The sequence below is a fragment of the Callorhinus ursinus genome, unplaced genomic scaffold (genome assembly GCF_003265705.2).
Source record: "Callorhinus ursinus isolate GAN/ISIS: 27379988/994484 unplaced genomic scaffold, GSC_fseal_2.0 scaffold5, whole genome shotgun sequence".
Lineage (NCBI taxonomy): Eukaryota > Metazoa > Chordata > Mammalia > Carnivora > Otariidae > Callorhinus > Callorhinus ursinus.
The window spans coordinates 34,881,845-34,907,734 of record NW_027397067.1 but is presented as its reverse complement, the minus strand read 5'-3'; the positions used below and the strand labels follow the sequence as shown (position 1 = coordinate 34,907,734).

The 25,890-nt window shown below is 36.3% G+C and overlaps 1 protein-coding gene across 1 annotated transcript in view; it reads left to right on the top strand.

The window, feature by feature from the left end:
• The window catches only part of CNGB3 (cyclic nucleotide gated channel subunit beta 3), a 136,778-nt gene that overhangs the window by 81,698 nt on the left and 29,190 nt on the right, over nt 1–25,890 (top strand). Inside the window, exons 11-14 of the mRNA XM_025870561.1 lie at nt 4,929–5,070; nt 10,455–10,614; nt 11,841–11,938; nt 25,673–25,756. Coding sequence (XP_025726346.1) covers nt 4,929–5,070; nt 10,455–10,614; nt 11,841–11,938; nt 25,673–25,756 — 484 coding nt within the window. The remainder of the gene's footprint in view (nt 1–4,928; nt 5,071–10,454; nt 10,615–11,840; nt 11,939–25,672; nt 25,757–25,890) is intronic.

Genomic DNA, 25,890 nt, shown 5'->3' with positions numbered 1-25,890 from the left:
GAAAGAAAGAAAGAAAGAAAGAAAGAAAGAAAGAAAGAAAGAAAGAACAAGAGGAAGGGAGGGAGAAGAGGGAGGGAGGGAGGAAGAAAGGAAAGAAAAGAGAAGTGTTTACACTAGACAGACACTACACAGCCTTTGGATGTAACAAAACACACCAGAACAGCAGTGAATTCAGTGGACCAGAAAGGAGATGAAAGGCATCTGGCAGCACAACAGGAAGGAGTCTACAAGGAGATCCCACAGATGTGTTCACAGATGCAGTCTTCCTATGTTCTTATTTTAATAAGTCTAGGGATGCATAACCAGTCACTTATTTTTTCATATCATTCAACAAATATTTTTTTTAAGATTTTATTTATTCATGAGAGACAGACAGAGAGAGAGAGAGGCAGAGGTAGAGGGAGAAGCAGGCTCCCTGTGGAACAGGGAGCCCAATGTGGGACTCAATCCCAGGACCCTGGGATCATGACCTGAGCCGAAGGCAGACGCTTAACCGACTAAGACACCCAGGCGTCCCTCATTCAACAAATATTATAAACTCTTATTGTGCTAGGTCCATAAATACCTGTCTTTGTGGAACTTACCTTCTACTGAGACCATTCTCCCTCCAGTGATAAATTTATAGAAATGTGGGACTAAGGTGGATAGCAGTAGTTAAGAAGGTCCACACACAAAGTATTAAATTAGATACTTTTAAAAGTTGCATGTCCCACTATACATCCACTACAATGGCTAAAAATTAAAAAGACTGAAAATATCAAGTGTTAGGGTAGGAACATGAAGCAACTGGAACTCTCATACATTGTTGGAGGGAATGAAAAATGACAACTATTTTAGGAAAAGATCTGACAGTTTCTTTTACAATTAAACATACAACTTACATGTTGTATGTAAGTGATAAATCACTATATTCTACACCTGAAACTAATGTTACACTATATGTTAACTAACTGGAATTTAAATAAAAACTTGAAGAAAAGAAACATGTACCTTACAAACAAAAATTCAAGCCTAAATATTTACCCAAGAAAAGTAAAAATACATATCCATTAAAAACTAATATAAGTACATACAAGAATGTTTATTTATAACAACCAAAAACTCAAGACAGCCTAGGTGTTCATACATAGGAGAATAAACAAACTGTGCTATATTCATGCAATGGATTCTACTCAGCAATAAAAAAGCAAGAACTGTTGATATACACAACAACATGAATAAATTTCAAAATAATTATTCTGCGTGAAAGACATCTTACAGAAAAGTGTACATATGGTATGATTTCATTTATGTGAAATTCTAAAACAGGCAAAACTTATCTCTGGTAGAAAACATTAGAAGAGTGTTTGCCTCCGGGAAAAGGAATGAGGGAAATTTCTACAGAGATGAAAATGTTCTCTATCTAGATAAGTGTTTGGGTTACACAGATATATACATTTGTCAAAATTCATCAAATAATATACTTAAGATTTGTGCTTTTATTGTATTTTCAAAATTTAAAAATAACTCTATACAGGGGCTCCTGGGACGCTCAGTCGTTAAGTGTCTGCCTTTGGCTCAGGTCATGATCCCAGGGCCCTGGGATTGAGCCCCGCATTGGGCTCCCTGCTCAGTGGGGAGCCTCCTTCTCCCTCTCCCACTCCCCCTGATCGTGTTCCTGCTCTCACTGTCTCTCTCTCTCTGCCAAATAAATAAATAAAATCTTTAAAAAAAAATAACTCTATACAAATATTGAACTCTGGTTAATATATTTGTTCTGAAGCACTGTACTTAAAAGGAAGTGACTTACCATCTGCAAATCACTTTGAAATGCATCCAAAAAATAAGAAGGAAAAGAAAATAAGATGGATTGCTGAATGGAAAATTGGAGGGATATGTGACAAAGTAGGTAGAATAAAATGTTCATAGTAGAATCTAGGTGTTCACTATAAAAGGTGGGTGTTCACTATAAAATTCTTTCAATTCTATTTTTATAACAAAATGTTGGGGGGAAGTTTCATGTCATGTTTGTTTCACAGAAGAATTTCTGTTTTCACACTAAATGTTTTTTATGGTTTTATGTCAAATTCCGCCTTACTGCTCTAACTTGGAACTGTATATATACAGCCTGTTAGATACTTCATGTATTAAATCAGCCAGATAGAGTCTCCTTGAAAAGATCTATCTGCCTGGCATGTTAATATTAGAGGTGGACACACTTGACTAATTAAGCTAAACTTAGAAAAATCAATAAGATGTCATCTAATTAAATTACAAATCTTACCTTTGGTTGTGCATGTCTGAGTGTATAAGACATGACTGAGAAGAGATCCAAAAATAAACCTCAAAGCATTAGGGCAGAAAACTTCCAATTAACATAGCAGACTATTTTGTACACAAAAAAAAAATAGTTCAAGGCTAACCCTTCAGATTCAAAAGATCAATGCCTATGTTTCACATTTGACTGTTTTCTAACATCCATAAATAAGAAAATGAGAGAAAGTAACTCATATTTGTTCCTGCTAACAATGCAGTGACTTTGAAGGGGACAGTAATCCCAACATTTGTAATGGAGTTGGCCATGTAGGGAGAGAATCTAGTCCCTGTCACACTCTTGGGTAGTATTGAGTTCAATATAGTTCCTTAATTTAAAGAGACCCACAGGGCCTAGGCCTGTGACCAAACTAAATCAGGTAATAGGAAATTATAAATTGGAATTTGAAAAGTTAAAATGCAATCCATAAAATTAATTCTATACTTCTTCAAGGTGGTTCTCTTTGACATCCAGTTCACTATAATATTAGCAAGGCCAAAGAAATCTGCTGGAAAAAATTACAGTGGTAATATTTTTATTCTCTTGGCACAGTGGTTTCAAACCTTCCCAAAGAGTTAATTATTTTTCTGTTCCTATATCCACCAGGTTAAAAAAAAAAAAAAACTCATGTCCTTCAAAAGTTATTGAATTTCAAAATGAGTGATTTCTTTCTAGATCTGCTTTTGAATATTGACTTAACTGCAGTTTGATTCTTTGTAAACCTCCAACTCCCTACTGTTTGAAGATCTGAAAACTGTAAACTTTTTCACAAGAAAAAGACCACTCTTGTTCAAAGACTAATACACAATTACTTGAAGTGCAAATATTTATGCGGCATACCTAAGCAAGAAATAAAAGCCAGACTAGGGCCAGAGTTCTGTAAAAAGTACTGCTTTTCTGTGTCTACCCTAGAAACTAGAATTGTTAGTTGGAACCCACTAAATCCAATGCCTCCTTGCAACAATATATGGAGATATTGTGTATATACAGCAAATTTTTCTTTAAGGATTCAGTGGGAATGCCTGATTCAGACCATGTTATCAGAGCTATATGAAATATATCAAGTAGTATACCTAATCATGCTCAAAAATTACAATAAATGTACAATAAGGTTGTAATACCAACCTTCAATCCCACCTCACTATGGACTCTATGAAACCCTTAACAAAATGTAGCTAAGTCAATCTTATACGTTCTGTCCTAATCTTTATCATAATATTTTCTGCTGCCTTGGTTTCTAATTCACTTCCTATCTGGGCTATAATGATCCCAGTCTCTCCACTTGCAATTGTTCAAGTTAAGTACAGAATCTTTATCAAGTATATTTCTAAATTTGATTATTATATTAATCAAGTATATTGTTATTATACCCGATTTTCTTCAATACTAAATTTCTAGATAAATTACCTCTTATACCCAAGAGAAATTTCCCTTTTAAGATTGAGGTCAGTATGCCTCTGTCTCTGTTATGATTATATATTCAATAATTTAATAAGTGTGGGTAGAAAAGAGAGAGGAGGAATATATCTGTTATATTTTCTGTCAGTAAAAACAACTGTATCTAAACTATAAAGGCTCTCCAATCTTTATAAATATCCTTGATCTCACAAATCACTAGTGTGGTAGTTTAAAGATGCCTCCAAATTCTTTGCTGTTCCTCTCATTGTAAGGATTCTGTAAAAAGTACTGCTATCCTTTCCCTCAACACTGTGACAAGAGATTAAGACATTATGGAACTTCTAAGTTATAAGAAACCTTATAGCTACTCTCTGTGCTACTATAGCCACCATGTAAGAAGCCCATCTACCCTGAGACTACCATGCTATGAAGAAGCTCAAGCTAGTCGTATTGAGAGGCTGCTTGAAAAAAGGATACCCAGAGAGCCCCAGCCATTCTAACCATCCCAGCCGAAGCTCAGACATGTGAGAGAAGAAGACACTTTGGGCATTCCAAACAGACATAATGTGTAGAACAGAAGAACCCAGTCAACAGAATCAAGGCCCCAGATATTTGGCCTCAATAAGTCTGCCCAACTATCTTCAGTCATTAAAGTCACCCCAGCTGAGGGTTTACTCATCACGGAGCATTGATGAGCCATCTCTGCTGGGCTTTACACAAATACCCAACCCACAAATTTATGAGTCCTAATAAAATAGTTGTTTTATACCACCACTAAATTTGGGGTGGTTTGTTTTGTAGCAAGAGATAAGCAGAATAGCTAATAAACACCCTCCACGGGGCTAATTGTTTAGTAATTTCACAATATTTATCAAGAAGTTTATGTTAGGGGCACCTGGGTGGCTCAGTCATTTGGCATCTGCCTTCAGCTCAGGTCATGATCCCGGAGTCCTGGGATCTAGCCCCACAGCAGGCTCCCTGCTCAGCAGGAAGCCTGCTTCTCCCTCTCCCTCACTTGTGTTCCCTCTCTCACTGTGTCTCTCTCTGTCAAATAAATAAATAAAATCTTTAAAAAAAAGTTTATGTAAGTCACATGGTATTTGCTAATGTTTCCTATAGAAAGAAAATCATGATTAGGAGGAAATGTGTTATAATTTAGTAGTAATCTATACTCCCAAGCATAGTGGTATTTTAATGTAATAATAAAAAGCAAAATGTATATATTTTCTTTTCACAGGTATCTGAGATGTTATTACTGGGCCGTTCGAACTTTAATTACCATCGGGGGCCTTCCAGAACCACAAACGTCATTTGAAATTGCTTTTCAACTGTTGAATTTTTTTTCTGGAGTTTTTGTGTTCTCTGGCTTAATTGGTCAGGTAAATGGAGATGTGACTCCCTAGATACATAATGCTACTATTTTTGAAAGCCTAAGTCTTTATAAATTTACAGAAGAAAAATCAAAATCCATCTAGTGCTTTCTTTTTTTTACTAACATTCATATATTTTAATGAATTGGAGGAAGATGTGAATGAGCCAACATTGCCTTTCAATTTTTAAACTGTTAAATCTATCAGAAGACCTATCCACAATGAGTGTCAGGTTGGACTCAAAGAAAGTCAAGTTTCTAAATTGACTTCTTGGAATTTCCTAAAAGACCTTTAAAATCGCCCTTCTTTAATTAAACTTCGAATATTGTCATAAAGTCCCTAGATTAAAATCAACTTCAGAGGTAACTTAAACCAGAGGCTAACAAATGCCGTCTAAATCAATTTAATTAATAAGTCATTGGTTCATAAATGTTTATTATGGCATCTCTTTGTCCTTATTCTCAAGGAATCACAGTCTAGTAAGAAAGTAAAACAATTGCAAATAACTATTGCAAGATAGTTGGCATTTGCAAGGCATAGAGCCCAATATTTTTGTGGATTCCCAGATTCATAAGAAATAAAAATCTGGATGGCATAGCATTCTTAGAAAGTATACTTCCTTGGAAGGTACTTCACATACCATATGTTTGAGAACAAAAAAGTCATGTTGAGATTTGTATCCTGGGTAAAGAGTTAGGCAAAATCACAAAATGACTGTTCCCACTAGATAAATCATTAGTTCTCACCACACTCACTGTGGTATGAATAAATCCCATGCTTTAACAAAAGTTAGCAATAAAAACTATTTTTATAACATTTGAAGCTGACCACAAATAGAACTCAATCCTACATCCATGAATATCAGGGTCTGCTATCCATGGTAAGTACCAAAGGAAAGTTTGGAAAGCTCTGTATTAGTTCAAAATAGGGAAGCTTCCCAGAAGAATGTATTTGCAGCATCTTAAAAAAACAGATAGGATTCAATAGTTACAGACAGATAGTCCAATCAATCAGAAACAGTATGTGAAAGATGGCAATGATAAAACACAAATGTGTTTGAGGAAATAGAGAAGGGCTAGAGTGAAGAGTGCTTGTAAATAGGTTAGAAATATACCTAAGGACAAAATATTTTAAGGGCTCTGAATGTTAAAGATGTTGAATTTTATCTTAACAGCAATGGGAAGTCAGCCAATGGGGAATTTTGAACGAAGGAGAGATTCAGGAAGATTAATCAAAATATAATATGAATTGGAGGAAGTGATACTGTCTTTACAAGTGGTTTTATTACGGGTAGCTCAGTTGGTTGAGCATCCAGCTTTTGATTTTGGCAGGCGTCATGATCTCAGGGTCGTGATCTCAAGGTCCTGATCTCAGGGTCATGGGATCAAGCCCCATGTTGGGGCTAGAGATTCTCTCTCTCTCTCTCTTTTCCCTTCTGCCTGTCCCCACCTCTCTCTCTCTCTCTCTCTCTCTCTCTCTCTTTCTCTCTCTCTCTCTCTCTGGTATGCTCGCACAAATAAATAAAATCTTTAAAAAATAAAGTAGGTTTTATTATTATTTAGGTATGGTGAGACCAACAAATCAGGACACAGTTGGCATTGAAAAGATAGTTTGTTATTGAATGGATAGAGAAGATGTGGTATATATATGTGTGTGTATATATATATATACATATATATATGTATATATATATATATGTGTGTATATATATACATATATATATACACACACATATATATACCATTATATATATATATATATAATGGAATATTATGCAGCCATCAAAAAATGAAATCTTGCCATTTGCAATGACATGGATGGAACTAGAGGGTGTTATGCTAAGTGAAATAAGTCAATTAGAGAAAGACAAGTATCATATGATCTCACTGATATGAGGAATTTGAGAAACAAGACAGAGGATCATAGAGGAAGGGAGGGAAAAATGAAACAAGATGAAACCAGAGAGGGAGAAAAACCATAAGAGACTCTTAATCTCAGGAAACAAACTGAGGGTTGCTGAAGTGATGGGGAGTGGGAGGGATGGGGTGGCTGGGTGATGGACATTGGGGAGGGTATGTGCTATGGTGAGCGCTATGAATTGTGTAAGACTGGTGAATCACAGACCTGTACCTCTGAAACAAATAATACATTATATGTTAAAAAAAAAAAAGATAGTAGGAAGGGAAAAATGAAGGGGGAGCAATCAGAGGGGGAGACGAACCATGAGAGACTATGAACTCTGAGAAACAAACTGAGTGTTTTAGAGGGGAGAGGGTGGGGGGATGTGTTAGCCCAGTGATGGTATTAAGGAGGGCACATATTTCATGGAGCACTGGGTGTTATACACAAACAATGAATCATGGAACACTACATCAAAAACTAATGTATGTTGTAACACTACACCAAACTAATGTATGGTGACTAATATAACATAATAAAATAAAATTTTAAAAAAGATAGTTTGTTATACAAACAGACCCAGAAAGAAGGGTCACAACATGCCAAGGGGACACATGGGGAAGCACCAGGGAAGGAACAGGTGAAGCAGGGTAAGCAGATTTAGGATTGGCTAGTTTGTATAATTTTAGCAGGTTCTGGGATGTAGGGGCTGTCTCTTGGCTGGTTGGCTGGTACTTGGCTCTGGAGTGATTAGGTGGATCAAGTGGATAGTAGCCTGGAATATGAAAGTCCAATAAAGAAGGCTGTTGGGAGTATGGCCTCTGGATTGTTACTTTGCCTATGAAAGGTGCACTCCCAGTAGAGTTGTTTGCTATCTCTAGGAATTAGCTAACTCTGAGAGAGATTGTACCAGATATCAAAGCATCAACATACAGAAAATTTAAAAATATGGTTAAGAGATATATAGGGATATGGCAACTCCAGCCTGAATATGGTAACAGAGTAGAGAGAAAGATTGTAAAGGAAACTCTAGAAAATATTTAGGTTTGGGAAGAACACACAAGCAGTTAAAAACTGTAAGTATAAAATATCATAATCATAATGGCTTAATCATTGCATCGACAATGATTGAAAATGGAAAACTGGTTTAGAGAGAAATGCAATTAATTTGAACATAAATAGCAAAAATCTTATTATTCCATAGTTTCTCATAAAATCTGTATGAGGTAGCCACATCCCCTTCAATGCTGTCTCACTTTGATAGATGAGGCAACTCTAGTTTAAAGAGATTAAGAGGCATCCCTAATTCCTACATGATAATTCACAGTTGTATGATATGGCCATATAGTATTGATAGTAATAGTAAAATTTAACATGTATTTAGTACTTATTATGCCCAAGGTAATGTCTACAAGATTAAAAAAAATTATATCTAGCTTCTGTTCAATTTTCTTGTTACTCCAAATGTAGTCTTTGTACTAACAAAAGAAGAGTCACTTGGGAAATTCAGATTTCAGGCCTCACCCCAGAACTATGGAGTTATAATCTGCAATTTAACAAGACCTTCAGGTGATTTATATGCACATGAAAGTTTGAGAAGTGTTGCTTTACACACCCACACCACATCTTCCTTTACATTGAATTTGAGGTTCCAACAGGAACAGAAAGAAATATCAAGCCACTAAAAATGTCATACTAGAGCCTCCCCCTACCCCTACTGCAGAAAAAGAGTGAGACAGGAGGTACAGATTTATGCCTTAATCTCTCATAGTGAATACAAGATGCTGAGGAAAACAGTTAAAAACAAAAGAGGAACTGGGACACAATCTCCACTTATTCAAAATCCCCACATATAACCACACCAAGTACTACACCCTGGACCTGATCATCACATTTTAATTACAATATTCTATTCTCTGATACAACTCATAGAGACTGACATTTTCTCCCCCTATTCTGGAACACATGTCTTCTTCACCAATGCTACCAAAACCAAAACCCAGTGTTGCTGAAGGATAACACATAAACTGTTCAGATTACTCACTATAATTTCTGGGCCCTCAACGTTGATCAATAATGCTCTTAATTATCCTTGGCTCCCAACTTAAAACCCTATTAAATCTCCCAACCCAACCCCCAATATTCCAATTCTCATGGCCTTAGGTGTCTTGGTAATGTTTTCCATCTGTCAAGAATGGCTTGTAAAAAGGAGATCTAGTAACTGAGGTTGTTGAAGGATATTTGGAATAGCCCCAAGGAGTAAGTCAGGGACTGAAATGGATGTATCCTGTTTGACTATCTGCGTAGCTCCTCAGCAGATACTTTTGATAAGAAGAAAAACCCGTTGACTCTAAAAATATAAACTGAGGAAGGCACCACAATAAAAGTCATTTGAGGGCGCCTGGATGGCTCAGTCGTTAAGTGTCTGCCTACGGCTCAGGTCATGATCCCAGGGTCCTGGGATCGAGTCCCACATCGGGCTCCCTGCTCAGCAGGAAGCCTGCTTCTCCCTCTCCCACTCCCCCTGCTTGTGTTCCTGCTCTCGCTGTCTCTCTCTGTCAAATAAATAAATAAAATCTTAAAAAAAAAAAAGAGTCATTTGAGGTAGACCTCGAAGAATGAGTAATTTTTCTATAAGCAGAAAAGGCTCAGCTACTAGAATGAATGAGCAAAGTTTCAAGAATGTAAAAGTGAGACCCTGGTTTTCCTCTGTATTATAAACCCACAGTCAAAGCAAATTTACAACCACTTGCTTCCCTCTATGTGAGAGGAAGAGTCAAGCTATATATCTTTTTTGTGCTGAGACCTTAAAGATCAGCTTTTAACCTAGAGTGGGTTGTTATGGCTGAGTTATAAACATCCAAGAACTAAAACCTGACGGTTCCTTAAGTATTGTCACAGCAGTGGATGATGCTTCAGTAATTTCAGCACATTTCAACTTCTGCTGAATACTGTGCCTTAAGCATGATGAGATTTGATTTTATCTGTCTAAACAACACAAAGTGAAGTACAGAGGTTGCAATTTCATGATGAATTGAGTCTATATAGCCAGCCACACTGGATAATCTATGAAGGATGTTTTTAAAATGAGACTCACAAAAATGGACTAGACATTCTGCCAGGTAATTGCTCAACTCTTTGTACATCCCTTGAATAAGCACAAGCTGTATAATTTTTAAAATATCAACTAACATCTTTGCAGTAATACACACGTTTGCGAAAAAGATCGTGTGCAGTCATATGCATTATGTGACTGAATCCTCACAAAAACTTCACATGGTAAGTAAGACAGGTCCTATTGTTGTCCTTATGGGGTCAGAGGGAGGATATGATTTATGTAAATGGTTGAAATTAAGGCTCAATATCAGCGTGTTAAAAATCAAGTAGTGCATTAGAGTGGAATGTATCTCATAAAAACTCTTAATTCAACTGGGCTTTTAGTAACTTTTGCATTTCCTCTACCAAGTGCAGAGTGACCATATTTGTGGTTTTAGATGCAAGATGTAATTGGGGCAGCTACAGCCAATCAGAACTACTTCCGAATCAGCATGGATCAGACCATTTCCTACATGAATACTTATTCCATTCCTAAGAGTGTGCAGAATCGGGTACGGACTTGGTATGAATATATATGGGACTCTCAAAAAATGCTAGGTAAGCAAGGCATATTACCAACTAAATCCCTGTATAGCATGTCCATATAATGCAAGTTCTATAAGTTAGAAGCAAAGACTAATTGGATTTCAACAAAAGATTGGAAAACAACTGATTTTTATAGTATTAGTTTAATACCATGAGACTTTTTCCTGCATATCCAGACATAACTTACCAGTTACAAATCCTGGAAAAGCATTCACAGCTATTCCTGAGGAAATGGCAAGTGAGGAAGAACAGCAAAAGTAGCAGCAATAGGTTCCTTCCTTCTCTCTAACTGTAGATACTGCTCCAACTCCTTGGTTTAGGAGGGAACTAAGGACAAACAGTCCTTGGAAACAAGGAATTATGTTTTTATATAAAGGACTTTCATATTTAGAATCAATATTGGAATCAAAATAAGGATATATCAATTTTTTTCTAAATGGTTGTAAGAAAACATCAAAAATAATCAACTCTCAGAAATTTGTACCATACTAGAGACTAAGAATAGACAGGTTTGTTTATGGAACATTTTATCAGCCTTAAGGCCCATCATTAAATTCACATACAAAAAAATCTTTAATGTATGCACATTCTTCATTGAGTTAATAAGCAAGTAAATAACAATAATTTGAATTTACTCAGCACATTTCCTTTTAGATTCCATTCGCAACTGAGCCATCTTCCAATTATACACAATTGAACAAGTCACTTACAACCTCTCTGAACTTCAGTTCTTTTTTTTGTTTCTTCTTTTTGCAAAGCAGGATTGAGAACACTTACCCTTAGGTTTGTCAGGAGGGTCAAATAAGATAGTGACAGAGCTCAGTAAGCTTTCAAATGCCACATGGTACTCATTATAACTTGCCATCCCCAGGATGTTAGAGCTGGAATCCACAGACTCAAAAGACAAGATCTAGATCCTTTTTCCATCAAGTGGTTCACTAGCCATTGTCTCACGATCACTAAACTTTACATCTAAAGTTTCAGTAAACACAATGTCCTGAAACTATTAAGAACTATTATGTCATCAATAGTTAATATACTTTTCTCCATGAAAGTGATAGTGTGATTGTGATACATAGGTATGTCCAATAGAAGTAATAAAAGTATAGAATTTGATGCAGCTATTTATAAAAAGAGTTGGCACTTTATTTCCTCAATTTTTAAAATTTTTCTTATACTTTGCTGGTTTTTTTTATTAATTATTCTGCTTCTGGGTTCATGTGTTTGTCTTTGCAAAGATGAGTCCGATCTGCTCTGCTCCCTGCCTGTCACCATGCAATTAGCCCTCACCGTGGATGTGAATCTCAGCATCATCAGCAAAGTCGAGTTGTTCAAGGTGAGCGCTTTTACAATGAATACAAAAACACCATATCAATTTCTCCAGAAAGTCTAAGCTCTTGCTATATATGGCATTTATTATTTTTATTGCCTTATGTTTTAACAAAATCAACAACCTAGAATTTATGTGGAGTTAGAGTCAAATAAACTGTGAGTCTTTCTTCAGCAGATGACTTATTCTTTAGAAGCCACTCTCCCCTAATTGGTGTCAGAAAAGAGTTCTTCAGCCTCTTCTTGAATTAATTTAAATATAATTAAACTCTACAGCTTTATGTCTTTGCTACTATGCACACAATTTCCCATTTACGAATGTACCTTGGCAATGCGTGACAAACCCCAAATTAGCTCTGGATTGGCCTGACAATCAGAGAATTTTGCCTAACCATGTCTTCTATTACTAAAGTTTTGGATTTGGAGTTTTTAGATGGCCAAATTCAAATTTAGAGCCTTTTTTTTTTTAGAAAAAATGCATAACAGAAATTTTTTACTTTTTGAATGTTTTTAATTTTACCACCCTTGCACCTCTTCTTAATGCATTGTACTGCATGTTTTTCTCATTAACATTTAATTCTGCATGCAGCATTCACTGATTCATCTATTTAATTATCTGTTCATTCTGTTCATTCAATAGATATTTAAGTTTCTACTATATTTCAGGCGTCATTTTAACCACTGGGAATACAACAGTTGAAAACAAATACTTGCACACATAGAGCTTAAAATAAATAAAATTATTTTATGATAATACAAATCAAATCAAAAGAGGGGGATGAAAAATAAATATGAAACATGTTTGGAGGTGATAATGCCATGAACAAAATTGAACAGGCTACAGAGGATGAGAATGGTACTGGTGAAAAAAGACTACTCTAATGAAATGTAACTGAGTGTTTAAGCAAAGAACTGCAAAAGGCGAGGAAGTGAGCCATGCAGATATTGGGGAAAGGAAGGGAGAGTTGGGCAGAAGGGCAGTATTATAGGAGGATAGACAAGATGAAGCCCTGACTCGGGAACATCCTAAAGAAGACAGAATAGCTGAAGCAAAGGTAGAGTGATGGGAAGCAAAATAGTCAGAGGACAGTAAAAGAAAGGGAGTCTGGGGCAACAGGGTGGCTCAGCCGGTTGAGCTTCTAACTCTTGATTTCAGCTCAGGTCTTAATCACAGAGTCGTGGAATCAAGCCTTGTGGCAGGCTCTGCACTCAGCTTGGAGTCTGCTTGTCCCTCTCCCTCACACTCTGCCCCTACTCCTGCTCATGCACATGCTCTCTCTCTCTCTAAAATAAATTTTTTTAAGAAAAGAGAAAGGGAGGCTGGGATACCTGGGTGTCTCAATCGGTTAAGTGTCTGACTCTTGATATCAGGTCAGGTCTCGATCTCAGGGTTGTGAGTTCAAGCACCATACTGGGCTCCATGCTGGGTGTGGAGCCTACCTAGGAAGGAAGGAAGGAAGGAAGGAAGGAAAGAAGGAAGGAAGGAAGGAAGGAAGGAAGGAAGGAAGGAAGGAAGGAAGGAAGGAAGGGGAGGGAAGAAAGAAGGAAGGAAGGGGAGGGAAGATGGAAGGAAGGGAGGAAGGAAGGAAGGAGGGAGAAAGGGAACCAGACAGGGGGCAAATTAATAAGTTAATGAGGGTAAACCCTGGATTGTACTGTGAGATGCAAAAACCAGTGAGGATCTTAAGCAGAAGATGACTTATTTAAGATCAGTTTGAAGGGATCATCCCTCCTATAATGTGGACAATAGACCATGGAAGCAAATGTGAACAGTGGGGAGACCAAATAGTGGTTACTGCAACCATCCATAGAAGAGATGATCGTGACCAGACCCAGAGTAGCAGGAGCAGAGTTGTTAAGAAGTGGCCAAATATTGGATATATTTAAAAGAAGAGGCCAAAGTTCTTGTTGTTGATTATGTGAAGGGAGAGAGAAAGGAATCAAAGCTGATTCCATGGATTTAAGCCTGAGGAACAAGAAGAACAAAGATACCATTTGCAAAATAAGAAGTTTTAGAGTAAGTATAGGGTGAGGGGGAGAGAAACAGACTCTGTTTTTGGATATGTTCGTTTGAAGTGGGAGTTAGACCTCCAGATGAAATGCCATGTAGGCAGTTTGATGAATAAATCTAAGTTCAGGAGAGATGTCCAAGCTGGAGTAATAAATTTGGGCATATTAATACACTGATGTATTTTAAGTCATGCGACTAGATGTGATTCTCTAGGATGAAAGTGAAGGCAGAAAAGAAGATGTAATCCAGACAGAAAGATATGCCTTGAAAATACATAATCAACACCGTCGGGGACAAGATGAAGAAGCAGAAGCTGTATGGTAAAATGGTTGGGCAGAGTCACTCCCAGTGTTAGGTTCACCCCTGGCTCCATAGAATACTAATGTTGGCCAGTATCCTAGGACTCTTTTCTTGATATAACCAGATTTTGATGAGGATATGAACTATGTGATTCTCAAATTGGCAGATGACACAAAGTAAAAAGGAACAGTTTAAAATGTGTCAGATTACAAAACTTAAAAATAACTGAATATTTTAAACAATAAGCAAAGTCAAGATTAATTTCTACAGCATAAAAGTTCCAAATTTATGTCTAAAATTGAAATATTACAAATATAAAAAGAGCCACAGTTAGTTTTATAACAATTTTTTTAACTGGACATTTTGCTGACCTCAAATTCTGTACAATGCCCCAAATTTTAACATAATTTGGCTTTCTTGATTATTTCAACAACATATCACATTGCAAATAACCATTTGTAAGAATTTTGCAAGGTATCCAAGGGAATAAGAGTTAGGAGTTGAATAGTGGACCAAGGAAATAGTAAAAGGATGATTTTTTTAAGATTTTATTTATTTAATAAAAAGATTTTATTTATTTATTTGAGAGAGAGAGTGAGCAAGAGAGAGCATGAACTGGGGGAGGGGCAGAGGGAGAGGGAAAAGCAGGCTCCCCACTGAGCAGGGAATCCAGTGCAATGCGGGGCTCCAGGCTTGATCCCAGGACCCCAGATGGAGCCAAAGGCAGATGCTTACCTTAACTGACTGAAACACCCAGGTGCCCTAGTAAAAGGATGATCTCATAAATAAAATTATTTTATGATAATACAAATCAAATCAATGTTTGCTTCTAATGGGGAGTGAAAGCCACAAAGCTAAATTATTTTCACAGTATTTTAAAAATGTTATAAAACTCTCTATACCTTAATGACTAGCTTAACTAAGAGTAACTAACAACAATTGGCTCTCTTAAAAAAAAAAAAAAGCTTTAACTTATATACCACTGACTTTTATGGGATTATCTCTAATTTGGGAAGTTATCAGTTTTTAGTCTCAGAGTTTTTTTCTTTGCTTTTACATATATTTTTTTAAATCCAAAAAGTCAGCAACATCTGATTGAGAAAAAAGGTTAAATCGTCACATCTTGCTAATGTTGTTCATAAACTTAGATTCATTATTTTCTAACATTTCCAATAAAAATACATTTTCTTCCAGATAGAACCTATTTCCATTTATATGTCTATTAAATAAAAAAAAAGTTATCTTTTTCTAAAGCTAAATGAAGTAGAAAATAAGTAGGTATGGAATCTTTCTAATTTTATTTTTGTGAAGGCAGTCTTAGTAGATTATACAAATTTGTTATTTTTCTTAAGGAGAAAATAGGCTAAATAGTGATCCTATACCCCTACCTCATAAATTATACCCAATTAATTGTTGCTTCTGAATCAGTTACATACATTCACAGAGTGTCACCTATGCACTCAGGCTGAATGCACAATGGAGAGAACATTTGAAGTATGTATGCTCAAAGGATGCTTAGGAGTCTACAGTGTAAGAAGGTAGGGGCTCCTGGGCAGGAGCCTTCTTATAACTTATCATTACAAGTTTGGGAAATTATAACCTGTTCACAGGATGAGAAGTTCTTTATAACCAGAGCATGGGGTGATAACCAAAGACGAATCTAGAAAGGTCAGTTGAAGCCAGGCTATGTAGTGTGGGCCCAATTCTATAAATGAAGGAACCTGGAAAGGAGGAAATTCAGTGTAGATTTCAGTTTTACAAAGACAAGAAATGGAACTACACTGAATAGACCAGAATATCCAAGGGTAACGAAGGGTGACTGTCAACTGTCGAAAACCTCCATGTCTTGAATTCTTTCTGAAAATGAAGCTTCCATATCTTTACAAGGCAGGCAGACAGGAAGAGAGAGAGAGAGACAGAAAAAACAGAGAGAGATCTGGCACCAAGATTGGAGGCTGGCAAGCATGTTTTGTGTCTTTCCAATCTTCAGGATTAGGGGAAATAAAAGTTACTTGAAAATCATTTAACTTACAAAGATGTATTTTAAGATGCCCTAAAGAATATTTTAGGTTTGTATCTGAGACCTTCAGTCAAAAATTTTTCAAGGACTTTTCTCCATCTTGTAAATTTGAGAATGGATACAGATGTAATAGAAGTTGTTTGCAATGCAGGACCAGAGAATGATTCTAAGCTAAATAACCTTGCTTCAAGTTTTTCAAAGGCATGTATCTTTTCTTTTAATTTTGTATTATTTTCAAATATTTAAAAAACTGAAACTGCTCTCTCTCTAAACAATAAATGAATACATCTTTAAAAAAAAAAAAGGAAGGGGGTACATCTGGGTGGCTCAGTCAGTTGAGCAGTTGAGCATCCAACTCTTGGTTTTGGCCCAGGTCATGATCTCATGGGTCGTGGCGTCAAGCCCTGTGTTGGACTCCATGCTCAGCAGGAAATCTGCTTGAGATTCTCTCCCTCCCTCTCGCTCTGCCCCTCCCCACCACTCGTGCACACACACACACTGTCTCTAAAAAATAAATGAAGAAATCTTTATTAAAAATTTAAAAATAAAAATAAATAAAAACTGCAAAAAGCATACTGTACTTATTTTTCCTTTCCTTTTTTTTTAAAGATTTTATTTATTTATTTGTCAGAGAGAGAGAGAGACAGAAAGAGTACAAGCAGGGGGAGTGGCAGGCAGAGGGAGAAGCAGGCTCCCCACTGAGCAGGGAGCCCGATGTGGGACTCGATCCCAGGACACTGGGATCATGACCTGAGCCAAAGGCAGACACTTAACCGACTGAGCCACCCAGGCGTCCTGCTTATTTTCCTTTCCTCTTAGCCTTGTGAAATTTGTTTATATATTAGTGGAACAATAACTGTTGTAATGCTTTAGCAAAAGTAATATAATGCTGGAGTAATAAAAAAGTAATATAATGCTGGAGTATCATAAATTATAATAAGAACAATGTCCCATGAAAGTTGTCCACTTGATCCTTCAATCCTAACACTGTCACCATAAACCTTGCTATACCCAATTTTTACATGGCCTCTATATTAGTCAGGATAGTCCAGAGAAATAGAACCAATAAGTTATGCACATATATAAAGAGAGAAAGATACTTGTTTTAAGAAATTGGCTAACGTGAAGGGGAAAATGAAACAAGATGAAACCAGAGAGGGAGACAAACCATAAGATACTCTTAATCTCAGGAAACAAACTGAGGGTTGCTGGAGTGGAGGGGGTGGCAAGGATGGGGTGGCTGGGTGATGGGCATTGGGGAGGGTATGTGCTATGGTGAGCGCTGTGAATTGTGTAAGACTGATGAATCACAGACCTGTACCCCTGAAACAAATAATACATTATATGTTTATAAAAAAAAAAAGAAAGAAATTGGCTGATGTAATTATCAGGGCTGGCAAGTTCAAAACCTGCAGGTCAAACCAGCAGGCTGGAGACCCTGAGAAGAGTTAATGTTGCAGCTCAAATCCAAAGGCAGTTTGGAAACATAATTCTCTCTTCCTGAGAGGACTTCTGGGTTGTTGTTGGGTTTTTTTGTTTGTTTATTTGTTGGTTTGTTTTTAAATATTTTATTTATTTATTTGACAGAGAGAGACACAGCGAGAGAGGGAGTAGGAGAGGGAGAAGCGGGCTCCCTGCTCAGCGGGGAGCCCGATGCGGGGCTCGATCCCAGGACCCTGAGATCATGACCTGAGCCGAAGGCAGACGCTCAACAACCGAGCCACCCAGGCGCCCCTGGGTTGTTGTTTTTTTTAACTCTTAAGACCTTCAACTGATTGAATAAGGCCCACCCACATAATGGAGTGTTTCCATGCTTTACTCAAAGTCTAATAACTTAAATAGTAACCTCATCTAAAAAAAATACCTTCATAGTAACATTTAAACTTATGTTTGACTAAATATCTAAGAAGGCTATAGACTAGCCAAGTTGACACAAAATTGATCATCACAGCCCCCAAGCACTGTCAGAGTTGTATAGAATATAATTAAGTCAAAGATAAGAAACCAAGCTCTTGCTAATGCCAAATTTGAAAATTGATACATGTGTCTTCTCAGAAATAATAGCTGCTATTTATTATTATTCTCACTATGTACTACACTGTATTATCTGCTTCAATATCTTCTTTCAATTAATTCTCACAGCAAACCTCTAACAAAGTTTTGTTAGTATCCCCATTTTAGAGAAAGTGCAAAATACTTACCTGCCTGAGGCCATAGATCTCAAAGCTGTGGGACAGGGTTTGAGCACAGGTTTTTCTTACTCCACAGTCTATGAGCTTAACCACTCTATGATGCTATTTTTCAATTCCCCACCAGCCCTATCTGGATGAATGGTAAGATGTTGAGGAACCAGAGAAGTTTTCCTAGGGTCAAAAAACAGTGCTAGCTCAAGGCCATTCTCTAGCAGTTTTCACAGAATTAGTATTAGCACACCAGTTTCACACCAAGAAACCTAAATTCACACATACTTTGCTACTCTCTTACTAAGAAAAGACCCTAAATCTCATGTGGTTCTTTTCTCTCTCAGTCAAAGCAAGTAGAATTAGAGTCAGAGGATTTTACTAAAATTTTGCTTCAGTCAATTATGGTTAATTAGTAAGATTTGCTGCTTCTACATGAGGTTATCAGCTTCTAAAGAGCTTAGAGATTAATAGTCATATTAAAATATTTTTTAAATTTTTCCACAAAAAATGGCTCTCTTCCTTGCAGATTGCATGTTGTTACAGCCCAAGCTCAAGTATTAAGCTAATAAGGAACAATTCATTTCTATAAAGCTGGGCAGTTTTCTCTACTTTCTGATGATCTATTACTTTGATTTCGATTTTTAAACATCATTTATCAAATCAAATGCTAGGGAAATCACATTTTGCCTCTACCACTAAATTACCAGAAATGGGAGAGAATTTAATAAAAGTTCTGTTGTGCCACCCAGTGGTCAGAATTTAAATCTCATCTCATCCCTTAGAAACTGAAAAAGAGCTTAACAGTAGGAAATCAGGGATCCAGATACCAAAAGGAGAATGTATGCACCACCAGTCTGTCAAGGAAAACACAATGTTTCTCATTATTTGTTGCTCTAGTAAAAATGCAGAACAGATCCCAAACAGGACACCTCACTGGGACCTGTGACTCATTGTGATTATGTGGCAAGTGAAGCCTGGAAAGGTTTTGACTTTGGTGGTAGGAAAGATGCAGGGTGGGGTGACAAACTATGTGAGTGACAGACTGAGTCAGGAATGGAATGGAAATGATGTAATTATTTCTACTAGTCACTCACGATCCCCCAGAAGTAACATCCTAATCAGATATGCCATCACATATTTTCTCTGAAGGGTTTCAAATCAGAGCATTACAGTGACACTTACTACATTTCATTTTTATTAACTTTATTTTTACCCTGGTGGTATCAGTAATAAGGTATTGTTGCAGATTTTTTTAAAGTATTTTAAACAATGAGCTTATGACCCAGATGAACTCCATTCAACTATACACCTTGAACAGTTACTCTGTCTAAAGCATGAGGCACCCATATAGTCCCTGCTCTCCAGTGCCTCCCAGTAAGACAGGGAAATTCTAAATAATAATATCCTTGGTTGTGTGATGATTATGTGACTCAAAACATATAAAGTGTTTATATCAACATCTTCCACATAGTAAATTCTATTGTTATTATTACCATATTACTAACTGGAAAATAAAACTGATTCAATCACACAGGAGTTTCTACACTGGTAAAATCAAGTTCTTCATGCGGCCCTGCTTGAACCTATTTTCAAGATGGATTAGATTCATCCACAGGGTTGTGACTTCCCACTTTGACTATGATACTGAAGCTCCCAGAAAAATAGAATTATTGTCAGTTCTCAAGGAAAGCTTGATGGAGATGACTTTTACTAGTGTTTGCAAATATTGAGCAAAGGGTTGGGTCCAACATCACTTAGAATTCAATAAGTTATGACATAGTAACTTGCAAATTATTTATCACATTTCACTTTGCTGCTCCCAGTAACTACGAATCAGTAGCATGACTGGCATAGTCAATAGTATGGGCAACAGCATTCAGAATTCTCTGCTCTACACATATCACCCATCACTTGCTTAATAAGAATAGAGTTTAAAATAAAGCATTTCCTTTTATAATAAATAAGGCTTAGTTGAGAAAATCCTTGAAGACTATCGTTTATACTTAAGGGACTCCTAAAGCCACAGTGAATTATAAATTATTGATAATATCTTAAGTTCTGTTTCAAAGAAGTTAAGCAAGAATAAACCTAGAAATGGAGAAATCCTACAGGACTGAGAAGGTAGTCATTCCAAAAATAAGTTTTGCCAGCTTTTCATTTGTGTTCAGAGTTTGGCATTATTAAAAGAACTTTCTAGGTACAGGAATCACCATCTAATATATATGTTATGTTTTGAATTGAATAAAAATAGAGGGGTGCCTGGGTGGGTCAGTCAGTTGAGCTTCCGACTCTTGGTTTCGGCTCAGGTCATGATCTCATGGGTCGTGGAATGGAGCCCCCCACCAGCTCCCCATTGGGGATCTGTGCTCAGTAAGGAGTCTGCTTGGGATTCTCTCTCTCTACTGCTCCCCCAGCTCTCGTGCACTCTCTTTCTCTCTAAAATAAATAAATAAATCTATAAAAATAATAATAAAATAAAATAAAAATAGAATTTCTCTATTTCTGTTCAAATCTCCAGAATCTTTATTCAAATCTGTAATACACATTTATATAGCACTGAATTTCCCATTGTTGAAGATGGAATAGTATCTAACAACTTCATTTTATGCATCACCCCATATTTACTTAGTGCCCAGCATGCCCCAAACATTGGTGAGACACTGAGGGTACAGAAGTAAATAATACACAGATCTTGCCCTCAGTTGCTCAGAATGTGGATTTAAAAGACAACAACAACAACACACACACTCTGGTGATTCCCTTTCTCTGACATCTATTGCGTGTGTGACCTTAGGGAAGTAGTCAGTAGATTTCCTGAGCTTCCGTTCCCTCATCTAAAAACCAGGAGTGATAATATATTAATTAATGCCAAGCATCACAGGAAGGTTGAAAGAATAAAACAGGTAAACATAAAAAAATAGTAAAATTTAATACAAATGCTATTAACATAATGTTAATGTTGATACTTATACAGGTACTCTCGCTTTATTTTTAAAAAGGACATTTATGAAACAATGACTGTGCTCTGACCTTCTATAAATCACAAAATTTCCTAATGGCCTCTATAAAAGAAATGGAGCTGCATTACAAAGAAAAAACACTAGCCTTGGGATGTAATTCTTTTTAATCACACAATAGTGGAACAAAGTGTATCTCAAGAAAATAATCATTTTCAAGGGGTGGGCGGTGGAGATAATTGTTGTCAGACACATAAACTATTCATCATACAAACTTCATTTACTAAGCCTAAGTACAGATGAGAAGGACCTAGTTCTAAATCACAGCTGCCCCAAGACCAATGGCACCTGTCCATAAACCAACTGGGGACAGAATCTCTTAATTGATAAAACTTAAACTGTAAGTTTTTATTACATACAGCTGCTATGTTCCATTTACATAAATTGATACATATTCGATGCAAATGTGTTAATAAAAATTCATATTTATAACAGTTCAAATGTTTTTCTCTGAGGAAATCCAAGCTATAAGCTAAAAGTTATTCAGGTAGGCACTTGCACATTTCTACTGAGGAAAGCAATAATTGTTTGCTTATCTATTTTAGAGCTCATCTCCTAGTTTGGTCTAACACTTTCATGCATTGGGTTTCCTTTATTAATGCTTTCTGCCAGTGAGCTAACCTGAAGGTAGAAGAGAAAAGATGAAATGTGTTCTTCCTCAAAGGGCATTCTGCGCCTACAAACGATCTTGGGAAGTGTGTTTTACTTCATTTTCATTAAAATTAATAAAAGTCAAGTCAACATCTCATCAGTTCTTCTCCCCAGTTCCATTCTCCAACCCTCCCCAGAGGGGGCCACTAAATGATTTCAAGGTATCCTTCCAGTCCTCATTTTTATAATTTTACTTTATATCTATACAGACATCAGTGACTATTTTGTGTAGTGTTTTCATAGCTGGAGTCATAGTGATTATATTCTACATCTTGCTTTTGTGTGCAGTCCCATTTTTTGTCAAGTTCAATCATGTCTATATACAGAGAAAGATCTGATTTATATATTTTAACCACCCTGTGGTATTCCAACCTACAAATATTCAACATTTTTATCTGTCCACAGATTGGCATTATGTTGTTTCCAGTTTTTTCAGTACTGAAAACAATACTGCCACACATCTCTGTGTATTTATAGAACAAGAATTAAGGTCACAGGAAAACATTTAAAATCATTAATAACTCCTATGAATACAATTTAATACAGTTGGGAATTTTCATCAAAGTTCATTCCAATAGAAGGAATGAAAACTTTATTTTGGCCTACAAATTAGAATTAGGATTGTAAAAATTAATGCCAAAAAAATTGCACAAATGTAAGTGGGTTTTTTAAATCATCTGTTTCTGATTATTTACAGTGTTCTTCTTCTCCATAGATATGAATGATTGAGAGTTAGCTTCATCACAATGATATTCTAAACATGCTTAAGAACTTCCAAGTATATTTCTAATGAATTTTCTCTAAAACATCAAGAACATGAACTTTCTTTAGTGAGGGAGATCCTAAAATTAAAGTTTGTGTTTTTTCTAAGAGTTCTGAATGATCAGAACACCAGTTTCCAAAATGAAATTACTCTGAACTAATTACAACTTTAAGAGAAATCAGGCACTGGAATATTAACTATCAGAAAGAAGGAATACTTACCATTTACATCAACGTGGATGGAACTGGAGGGTATTATGCTGAGCAAAATTAGTCAATCAGAGAAAGACAGTTATCATATGGTTTCACTCATATGTGGAATATGAGAAACAAGGCAGAGGACCATAGGGGAAGGGAGGGAAAACTGAATGGGAAGTCATCAGAGAGGGAGAAAAACCATGAGAGATTCTCAACTATAGGAAAATAACAGAGAGTTGCTGGAGGGGAGTTGGGTGGGGGGATGGGATAATTGGGTGACAGGCATTAAGGAGGACACGTGATATGATAAACAATGGGTGTTATACACAACTAATAAATTATTGAACACTACATTCTGAAACTAATCATGTACTATAAGTTGGCTAATTGAATTTAAATTAAGAAAAAGAAAAGAAGTCAGGCACATGATGGGGCGCCTGGGTGGCTCAGTCAGTTAAGCATCCCACTCTTGATTTTGTCTAGGGTCATGATGTCAAAGTCATGAGACTGAGCCCCACATTGGGCTCTGCCCTCAGCACAAGAGTCTGCTTGTTCACACCCATGTTCTCTCTCTCTCCCCCTCTCTTTAAAATAAATAAATAAAATCTAAAAAAAGAAAAAGAAATCAGGCCCATTAGCCATATATTTAGAGAATTTTTACTAAAAACAAAATAACCACAATTTTTAGAAAGAAATTAATGTTTGTCATTTGCTTTAGCAAATATGATAACCTATGAGACACAGTAGGAATAAAACAAATATAAATAAAAATTATATACCTTTCACAAAACAAATATATAACAAGGAAAGAAAAGGTAAATTTTCATTTATCTAAAAGGATCTTTCTGGGGTGCCTGGGTGGCTCAGTCGTTGGGCATCTGCCTTTGGCTCAGGTCATGATCCCGGGGTCCTGGGAACGAGCCCCACATCCGGCTCTCTGCTCAGCGGAAAGCCTTCTTCTCCCTCTCCCACTCCCCCTGCTCGTGTTCCCTCTCTCGCTGTGTCTCTCTCTGTTAAATAAATAAAATCTTTAAAAAATAAAAAAATAAAAGGATCTTTCTGTGTTTTTGCAAATACAAATCATACTCATCTTCAACGGACTCAAATTGTGTTATCCACATGAGCAACTTCTTGGCGCTTCTCCTCTCTCCTGTCCCCACTCCCAGGAAGTAGTAACTGCCCCTCCTCTTAAAAGTTTTATGGATATTTAACTGGAATGTCTTATGACATGATTCACTTCTACCATCAGTTACAGCTTTTCTGTTTACTTAAAACATCATCCCAACTAGCGTACTCTCTTTCATCTTTCATAGCTCCAAGGGCATGTACAAAGGCTTGCTCGTAGCAGCTTTTCATCAATATTTGTTCGACTGTATTAAGAAGGTATTGCTATTAGCCTTGGCCTTTTTTTTTTCCATCCTGGATAACCAAAAGCTATACTTTCTCACATAAATTTTTTAAAATTCTGACTTCAAGTTCATTTGAATGTTCCCTACCAATGTAGGGAGTCACGTATTCACCTATACGTGAAGATACTTCAATCATAAATTATTAACTTTCCTTATCAGTCAAACAACCCTGAAGTCTAAATTTCAGATGGATCTAGGTCAAGTGTTTGCTACTGAAGTCATTATGGAAAACTGGTGATTGCTGAAAGAATGATTATCCAATCCACAAATTGGGAGCGTGCCTTTTGCATCTCCTCCTCCTTCCTCTGCTCCTGACTATGATTAGTTCTCCACAAAATAATCATTCCTCTAAGGGATGGGCAGGACCAACCACAAAAGGAAAGCAGCTACATGTTAGCTCTGAGAGAAAAAAATTAAAATATTTGGCGAAAGCAAAAGATTCCAAACCACTATGTAGAGTAACATTTTTGAAGCATCTATCAATTTTTTTTAACCTATCATATAGATAAATTATAATTCTTTGGGCACAATACAAATACACACACACATTTCTAACAAATCAAATGTGTCTCTTACACTATTAAAGTGGATACGAATATCATTTACTCAACAGATACTGCTTTTGTATCTATTATGTACAGTTACTCTGCCTTTAAGAAGATAATAAGTTGGTAAAGAAAGACATACAAGCTTGGAAAGTTAAATAATAATATCAAACAATAGTATGTAAGATGTTATAAAAAAGAAAAATATTCAGATTTTTATTTTGATCTAGGTCAGTCTTAATACTAATAATAATTATCACTATTATATTATAATCATTAATAGCTATCATTAACTAAACATTATATTAAATTTTACATGAGTAAAATTTTACCATTATGAAATGTACTCTTTTAACTCGCACTTAACAGATTAGAAAAGGTTCTGTAGTAATAGGTAGTGGAGAGAGGATTAAAACCCAAATCTGTCTGACCAGGATCCAAAGGGTTGCATTCACACTATAGGTTTGTTTGTGTTTTCCTAAATTTTGGGTCAAAACAAGTCCATATCCATCAGCAATTAATATTTTAATGTTAACACAGACAACTTCTATTACTATTTATTTTCATGTCATTTTAAAATTATTTGGAATGTTGTCTTTGTAGCTGTGTCTGTAAGAATTATTTTTCTGTTATTTTTTTCTTTAGGGTTGTGATACACAGATGATTTATGACATGTTGCTAAGATTGAAATCCACTGTTTATTTACCTGGTGACTTCGTCTGCAAAAAGGTGAGTGCATGCTATCTTTTGAAAGCACAACCAGTAAGTAAGTACATTTAAGGAGTTCAGATATAGTTCAAGAGCATAGTTTAAACAGAATTTTCAGGGTGAATTCTATAGTATAGAAATAATTATGACACACA